The sequence below is a fragment of the Carcharodon carcharias genome, chromosome 10 (genome assembly GCF_017639515.1).
Source record: "Carcharodon carcharias isolate sCarCar2 chromosome 10, sCarCar2.pri, whole genome shotgun sequence".
Taxonomy (NCBI): Eukaryota; Metazoa; Chordata; class Chondrichthyes; order Lamniformes; family Lamnidae; genus Carcharodon; species Carcharodon carcharias.
The window spans coordinates 80,476,883-80,486,231 of NC_054476.1; the positions used below are offsets into that span (position 1 = coordinate 80,476,883).

The 9,349-nt window shown below is 44.9% G+C and overlaps 1 protein-coding gene across 1 annotated transcript; it reads left to right on the top strand.

Moving 5' to 3' along the window:
* The first annotated feature begins 7,122 nt into the window (after positions 1-7,122).
* LOC121282848 (histone H2A-like) lies at positions 7,123-7,512 on the top strand. The gene has a single exon (XM_041196662.1). It carries the CDS (start codon positions 7,123-7,125, stop codon positions 7,510-7,512), a length of 390 nt encoding a protein of 129 aa, XP_041052596.1.
* Positions 7,513-9,349: the final 1,837 nt, after the last annotated feature.

Here is a 9,349-nt window from a genome sequence, read left to right on the forward strand (position 1 = left end):
ACTCCACCTGTTAAGATTCCCCCAGTGCCACCTCTTGTGCGACCCTCGGGTACGATGAATCCAGTATGTTAAATATATAACTAATATCAGCTGAATCACAACCAGGGCATGGGAGATAATCCGAATCCACGGGTGTATTTGTACATTTGAACCCCAATTCCACAGATCCTCCCACCATATGGAGGAATCTATTTGCTTGATATCCTCTTTTAAGGTTCTAACTTGTTGCTGCAATGTGTAGTAAGTTCTATATATCTGTTGAGGCTGTCTTTGAATCATGGTTAAGTGCTCTGGTAGTAAGGGAATTTCATAAGAGAACTGGTTCAAATAGTCTGTCAGGTTATCCTCAAGGCTTTACATGACCTGAATAGTAGCTGCTCCTCTCTTGTAATTTCGACCAGTTCCACCTTCCCCACCCTTGCTGGCATCTGCGTGTAGGCACATCAAATGATTGTGGATGGGGCACATCCAGTTGCTCCCATACTGGATCTTTTGTTGCCACATGGTGATACAATATCTCCCATTCCCTGTATAAGCAACATGGGTCAGTTCTTTCGCAGCCCATATAGTTTCCATTGTACAATTTGGGGCTGCTTTAAATCCGTACCTTGCTTCTTCTATCTCGTATATTGGATGTGCACATACTACTGCGGTGGCCTCTATCCTACAGCCTACTAATGTGGTGCTAACTATATTCCCTTCTATGTCTACTGCATATGGTGGAATATCATGGTACTCAATATAATAACACACCATATCACCCCAATATTTTCTACTCTATATATTGTTCTGCCGGCTGTTGACATAGGTATAACAGGTATCAGTAAGACAATGCCTATTAGCATATTATTATTCACTATACATTCAACATTCATTCTATATACACATGTTAAACCTCTGCGCTGGCAACCAGTCAAGTCATGATCTTTTTGTCATGAAAGATTAAATAAGCGTTCATTAGTTACCCATAAAGGAACTACCCCTTTATTAATCTGTCTTAAATTCTCACGGGCTTGTTCCAGTGCCCAGGATCCATAGGTGCTGCAAACATCATGTCTGCTTGCTTTATCTGAAATATTTTCCCTTATCCCGATCAGTTTACTGATAGTCCCCACATGACCTTCGAGCACGGTAGCCAGGCTTTGAATTAACTGTCGTGTCCTGTATTTAATTGGGAGTTGTGAATTCCCTGTTCCCGCTCTAAAATTTCGTTAAGCTTGGAGCTCAAGGTCTGGACCTTCTGGTCAACAGTTGCCGGGTCAATAGAGTTAACCATTGATGTTCCTGTATTGAATATCATAGCGGCATCATTTATCAGTCTGCGCTTAACTCGTTTCCCTCCTAAACCTGGAGGTATAATCATTGATTGCATCCTGCCATTAAACTGGCCTGCTTCAGTCATCAACTGGCCCATCAGAGCCGTATAAAGTGCACGAGTACGGGTTGAGCACCACTGGGACGGGGCTATACCGGATATGTTCAACACTACTGGTACAAGCTTATGATGCACATTATCATACAAAACTTTATTAAGATTAACCAATACGAGGCCGTTTCTCGGACCTGGACTCATAGCCAGACAAGGTGGGTCGGTTGGTGTGGGTTGAGAGTCTTCAATTGTCTCTGCTCGGATTGTTGATACAGTCGTGGGAGGTGGCTGGGTAGTGGTACTAATCTTCTCTCTAGGGTGCATCGCCCATGTCCATCTACCATCGCTGTTTGCCCAAGTCGGTACAACATTATTGTTTGGGCCACAAATGTTCCATTTGGAATTCTTAGGGTGGGAATGAGCAATTATGGATGTATACATTGTCAAGCCTGCTGCATAAACATAACTCTCTGTTTCACAAACAAAATCGAACTTCCCTGCCCATTCCTTATGTTTAAAACACAGTAGTTAAATTTGGAAACTTAACATAAGAGCCAGCTTTCCCGGACAGCCCCCTCAACTGCCCGTGCAGGTCATATCCCTGACACTTCCACACCCGATCTGAAGCAAACCCTTGCGACAATTCAAAATCACTTGTTCTTCTACTGTTACATTTAGCATTCCCCATTGTGTGTTGTATTCAGCACTGTCCGTGCTGTACCAAAGTCTCCCCTACGGTGCGGGGTGAGCCGTGATAATCCCCGACCCATGGGCCTCGACAATTGCAATTAACATTGTGAACTTAAGCAGATAACTGTCCCAGTCGTCACTGGTCGGTTGTTGAGATTAGTTCTGTGGATAGAATCAGTTAATAAAACGCTTCAGTTGTGACCAGTGCTCCCAGTGCCCCTTTCCCCTAAGGTCCACGCACTTATATATCGTTGGTCATGATTACCTCATATGGCCCCACCCACTTGGTTGCAAACCCAGGTTTTTCAGGAGCAACTTTAACCATTACCTTCTACCTTATGCCAAGCACTTCCACTCGCTCTGACCTAACTTCCTAACTTAAGTCCCATATGATCTGCTGATCCCTAGTCTCCTGCCTTAGCCCATGAAACTGCCTACACAGCTCTCGGACAAATTGCTTCACTCTCTCCCTCATCAGTCCCACTTCCTCACTGCCAGTTACAACATCCCCTGGTAGTCTCATCGCTCTTCCCGTCATCAACACGTATGGAGTTAATCTCGTTATTCTGTTAGGTATTACTCGAACTCCCATCAGAATACTGGGTAACAATTCTGCCTACCCCCATCCTGTATCCTGGATGGCCTTTGCCAATGCTCACTTCAAGGTCCTGTTCATTCGCTCAACCATGCCCGTGCTCTGTGGGTGATAGGGGACATAGAACTGCTGATTGATTCCCAGTCACCTACATACTTGAGTATGCGCCCCGTAAAACGTGTACCCCAATCCGATTCCATCTGCAAGGGTATTCCCCAGCATGGAATTATTTCCTCTAACATTAGCTTTGCCACAGTTTTGGCTGAACAGTCCCGCGTGGGAAAAGCCACCTAGTGAATTGATCGATAATAACCAGGCAGTAGTTTGTATAGGTTCATCTGGTAACCCTTAACTGTTAATGTACTTGATGACTGGAGATTTTCAGAAATTCCCTTTCAATAAATTCTTACTGTATTCCCCCTAACACTCCCATTATCTCTTCCTTTATACTCAATCCTACTGCGTAATTACAATTAGGAGGCCTATACATCACTCCCACAGGGGACTTCTTGCCTCTCTCATTTCTCATCTCTACCTAAATCACTTCTACATCTTGGTTTCCTGAACCTTGGTCATCCTCTTTTTTGTGTTAATACCATCATTAATTAACAGAGCCACCCCTCCACCTTTTCCTAGCTTCCTGTCTTTCTTCATGTCATGTGCCCTTCAATTTTCAGGTCCCAATCTATGTCATCTTGCAGCCATATCTCTATAATGGCTATCAGTTCATTGGTTTTGTTTCGAATCACATTACTTTTAAAGTGCAGAAGGTGGCCATTCAGCCCATCAAGTCTGCACAGGCTCTCAAGAAGCATTCCACCTAGTCCCACTCACCTGCCTAATCCCCGTAACCTTGCACATTCTCTCATTTCCAGTAGCAATCCAATTCCCCTTTGAATACCTCAATCAAACCTGCCTCCACCACCCATTCAGCAAGTTTGTTCCAGACTCCAACCACCCTCTGGGTGAAAAAATTTTTCCTCACATCACATTTACTCCTTTTGATAATTATTTTGCACCTGTGTCCTCTAGCTCTTGATGTTCTCGAGTGCGAACAGTTTCTCACTCCTCTTACCCCTCAGGATCTTGAATGCGTCTATCAAGTCTCCTCTCAGCCTTCTTTTCTCCAAGGAAAACAGTCCCAACCTCTCCAATCTATCCTCATAACTACAGTTCTTTATCCTTGGAATCATTCTTGTGAATCTCCTCTGTACTCTCTCCAATGCCTTCCTCAAGTATGGTGCCTAGAACTGGATGCAGTACTCCAGATGAGGCCTAACTAGCGTCTTACACAAGATCAACATGACCTCCTTACTCTTGTACTCAATGCCCTTGTTAATAAAGCCTAAGATACTATATGCTTTATTAACTGCTCAACATGCCCTGCCATCTTCAATGACCTATGTACGTAAACACCAAGGTCCCTTTGTTCCTGCACCCCCTTTAGAGGTTCTCCATTTATTTTTACTGTCTCACCATATCTCTCCTGCTAAAACAAATCACCTCAGTTCTCTGCACTGAACTTCATCTGACACTTGTCTGCCCAATCCACCATCATGTTTATGTCCTTTTGAAATTCAAGACAACCCCCTTCAGTTAACAACATTTCCAATCTTTGTATCATCTGCAAACTTTGAAATCATGTCCTGTTCACCACAGTCTAAGTAATTAATATACATCAGGAAGAGCAAGGATCCCAACACTGAGCCCTGGGGAACTCAACGACAAACCTTCCTCCAATGTGAAAAACAACCATTTATCATTACTCTCTGTTTCCTGTCACTCAATTTCTTATCCAAGTGCCTAATTTCCCCTTTTATTACATTTCCTAGAATTTTGCTCACAAGTCTGTTGGCACTGTATCAAATACCTTTTGAAAATCCATATACTACATCAACAGCATTTCCTTTATCAACTTTCTCTTTTACTTCCTCAAAAATGCTAGCAAGTTCGTTAAACAGGATTTTCCCTTCATGAACGCATGCTGGATTTCCTTAATTATCCTGCATTTGTCTAAGTGACTATTGATTTTATCCCGTACCCTGCTATGTGCAGATACAGAGCCTTTAATTTTGTTCTTTTATTATTTTTGTAGCCTGTAACCTTCTCTGCTGATTTACTCTTAGAATTGTACTATTTATCCATTCCTGTCACGGTCTGTTTATCGTTTCCCATATTAATACCTTTCTCTCTTGCCCCATCTCTAATCTACAACATCCTCCCAAATTTGATCTCTTGCCCCCACTATTTAGTTTTAAATCCTTTCTAGTTCCCAATTTTTGCGGTTCTCTAGAACACTGGTCCCAGCACGGTTCAGGCATAGACCGTCCCAATGGCACAGCCCACACTTTCTCCAGTACTGCTGCCAGTGCCCCACGAACCAGAACCCACTTCTTCCACACTAGTCTTTGAGTCACGCATTTATTTCTCTAATCTTATTTTCCCTATGTCAATTTGCATGTGGCTCAAAGGTAATAATCCAGAGATTATTACCTTTAAAGTTCTGCTTCTTAATTTGGTGCCTAGCTCCTCATACTGTCTCTGCAGAACGTATTTCCATGTCCTTCCTATGTCATTGGTACCTACATGTACCATGATGACTAGATCCTCTCACTTACACTCCAAGTTCCCCTCCAGCTCTGAGCATATGTCCTGTACCCTGGCAGGCAACACAGCTTTCTGGACACTGGCGCTTTGCTGCAGAGAACAGTGTCAATCCCCCTCACTCTACGGTCACCTGCTACCATGATATTCCTTTTTGCTCCCCGCGACTTGAATGGTTTCTTGTACCATGGCACCATGGCCAGTTAGCTCATCCGCCCTGTAGCCCCCACTATCATCCAAACAAGCTGAGAACCATAAAACTGTTGCACAATTGCAAAGGCTGAAGCTCCTGAACTCCTGCCCTCTGGGTCCCCTTATCTGCCTCACTTGCAGTCACACTCTCCTGTCCCTGACCAAATCAGAAGCGCCTATCCTATCCTAAGGGATATGACTTCCTCCTGGTGCAAAGCATCCAGGTAACTTTCCTCCTCTCTGATGTGTCACTGACTGCAGCTCAGCCTCCAGTTCAACGACTCTGAGCCGAAGCCCCGCGAGCCACAAACTCTTGCTGCAGATGTGTTTTCTCTGGATCACACTGGCAACCAGGAGCTCCCAAATGCTGCAGCCGTGACACATCACCTGTCTGCCACCCTTAATGTTTAATTAGTTACTAAATTATTGTATTCACTTCTTTATCTTTCTTTTTTATATATTTTATGAGCCTTACCACCCATTCCTGTACTATTTTAAACTTTAGGAATAGAATAGACCTTAACCACTTACCAGACACTCACCAACAGCCAGCTTCTTCCCTGTAGTAGAGTAAGAACCAATTCCTATAGGGCAAAATGGTTGGAAAAAGCAAAAGAGTATCTCCTTCCCTTCCTCACCAAACTCCCCCACTTACCAAACTCCCAGGTATCCACACAGTAACAACCTGCTCATGCTTGCAAGCTGCCCTGTATTTATATTAACTGAGCTGCAGCTACAGAAACCCCTATTATTAATGTTTTGTTTGCACTTCAGCCCCACGCTCCTGATTTATTGACACCCGGTGCGGAAGGGGGTCGGGAAGGAGGAGTACCTCCTCGTGAACCTGCTCCTGGGCCTGGCCAAGTTGGCCATTAACAGGTCCAGGCAGCGGGCGATCGACGGGGGATCCCGCCAGATTGTTTGTCCCTCTTCCGCGGCTACGTTCGCGGCCGGGTGTCTTTGGAGAGGGAGCACGCGGTGTCTGCCGGCACTCTCGAGGCCTTCCGTGATCGGTGAGCACCGCAGGGACTGGGGTGCTTTACTGACCCCCTTAATCACATTTTGGTTTAAAGTTGTAAGTTTCCTTTAAAGTTTGTCTTTAGTTTTACAGCTGACCTGAATTAGGGGCTGTGCTTGATTTGTCCTTCATTTTGTTAATTTGGTTTGATTGTTTTAACTCACAAGAGTTACAGAAACCAGATTAAACCACTTAGTTAATTAACTACTCAGCTACTCTCCTGAAGCAGCGGTGAAGGGCATGGCCCCCAAAAAGGGGCCAAAGAAAACTGCCACCAAGAAACGCGGCAAAGGTGAGAAGAAGCGCAAGAAAAGCAGGAAGAAGCGCTACAGCATCTACATCTACAAGGTGCTGAAGCAGGTCCACCCTGACACCGGCATTTCCTCTTCAGCCATGAGTGTCATCAACTCGTTCATCAACGACATTTTCGAGCGCATCGCCTGCGAGGCTTCCCGCCTGATCCGCTACAGCTAACGGCACACCATCTCCTCCCGGGAGATCCAGACCACCATCCGCCTCCTGTTGCCGGGGGTACTGGCCAAACACGCCATCTCCGAGGGCACCAAGGCGGTCACTAAATATACCAGCTGCAAATAGAGCTTCTCGACAGATCTATTTAAAATTCAACCCTGCCTAAGAGCTAAATTCTGAAAGATGTCCGGTCGTGGTAAAACCGGAGGCAAAGGGCGCGCCAAGGCCAAGACTCGCTCCTCCAGAGCCGGGCTCCAGTTCCCCATCGGCCGTATCCACCGGCTGCTGCGCAAGGGCCACTATGCCGAGCGGGTCGGGGCTGGAGCCCCCGTCTACCTGGCCGCCATCCTTGAGTACCTGACGGCCGACATCCTCGAGCTGGCCGGCAACGCAGCCCGGGACAACAAGACGACCCGCATCATCCCCCGCCACCTGCAGCTCGCCATCCGCAATGACGAGAAGCTCAACAAGCTGCTGGGCGGGGTCACCACAGCCCAGGGTGGGGTCCTGCCCAACATCCAGGCTGTGCTGCTGCCCAAGAAAACCGGGCACCCCAGCAAGGTTTACGCCTGAAGGGGAGACACCAGGAACAGATCAAATCCACAAACCCCAAACCTCTGCCTAAGGCTGGAAGAAACTTACTCCACTTATACAGTACTTTCCAATTGCTGCTAACAACAGACTATATTTTTCAAGAACAAGATTAACACTTTAAACTCCCATGTATCCACTCAGTAACAAGCGGCACTCATTTGTAAGCTGCACTAAAGACCCTTGTATTTATATTAGCTGAACTGCAGCTACAGAAACCGATTAAACCAGTTAGCCTCTGATAGATAGGAACAATATTATTGCATATGGTTTTGAAAGTTTCTTTTCTGTTTTTGGTTTTCTTTTAATTATGTTTAAATTAATCGGTCGCTGGTGCGGCCTACACCTACATACTCCAGCGTAAACTAACAATGAGACATATGACTTTTACTCTAATTGTCTCCTCTATATTCCTTCCCTGTTTTTTAATAGGATCATATCTTGCTGTTGAATGCCTCATTGACTTGTATAGAATCAAGGAATGTTTATAGCACAGGAGGCCATTTGACCCATCATGCTGTGCTGGCTATCTGAAGGAGCAAATCACCTAGAGCCACTCCACTGTACGATCAACCACCTTTACAACTTTTAAGAATAAATTATACTGTTGAAAAAGAAATGAAACTTTCAAGACTGAGATTGAAAGATTTTTATTAGGTAAGGGTGTCAAGGTATGTGGATCAAAGGCAAACAAATGGAGTTGTGGTCAGACATGATCTGATTGAATGGCAGAGCAGGTTCAAGGGACTGAATGACCCACTCCTTTTCCCCACATTCCTAGATATTTAACTGTATTGTCTGCTTGTCCACTTTAATCACTTCCTTACTTTACTCCCTGTTTGCAGAGTTCTGAAGGGAAGGCTATGACACAAAGCTCAGGCAGCCTGCCATTTCCACTCAGGCCACTCTGGTGGGAATGAAAATTCCCTAATCTGAAGATTTCAACTTGCAATCCTTTAGGACAGCATCTTGCCAAATGTTCTCCAGAAGCTGAAACCCTGGTTCAGAATTCACTGTAAGCTAAAGGTCTGACGTTTCCAACACTGATGCTGTTGACCATCTTTTGGAAAAAAGCTAATTTATAGCTTTTCCATCCACAAGGTTTAGTCAGGACTGGACACACAAACCGCACCATCCCATCCCATCATTCAATAATTGAAGTTGGTGTTTCTTATCAAAAACAAAAACAGAATTACCTGGAAAAACTCAGCAGGTCTGGCAGCATCGGAGAAGAAGAAAAGAGTTGGTGTTTCGAGTCCTCATGACTCTTCAACAGAACTGAGTGAATCTTAGGAAAGGGGTGAAATATAAGATGGTTTAAGATTGGGGGGGTGGTGGGAGAAGTTGGGGGGTGGGGGTGGTGTGGTTGTAGGGACAAGCAAGTAGTGATAGGAACAGATAATCAAAAAATGTCACAGACAAAAGAACACAGAGGCGTTGAAGGTAGTGATATTATCTAAACGGATGTGCTAATTAAGAATGGATGGTAGGGCACTCAAAGTACAGCTCTAGTGGGAGTGGGGTGGAAAGGCTAGCAGGGCATAAAAGATTTAAAAATAATGGAAATAGGTGGGAAAAGAAAAATCTATATAAATTATTGGAAAAAAATAAAAGGAAGGGGGAAGAAACAGAAAGGGGGTGAGGATGGAGGAGGGAGTTCAAGATCTAAAGTTGTTGAATTCAGTATTCAGTCTGGAAGGCTGTAACATGCTTAGTCGGAAGATGAGGTGCTGTTCCTCCAGTTTGCGCTGGGCTTCACTGGAACAATGCAGCAAGCCAAGGTCAGACATGTGGGCAAGAGAGCAGGGTGGAGTGTTAA

Coding starts and splice junctions, on each gene's coding strand:
- LOC121282848 (XM_041196662.1), top strand. CDS start 7,123: ATGTCCGGTCGTGGTAAAACCGGAGGCAAAGGGCGCGCCAAGGCCAAG.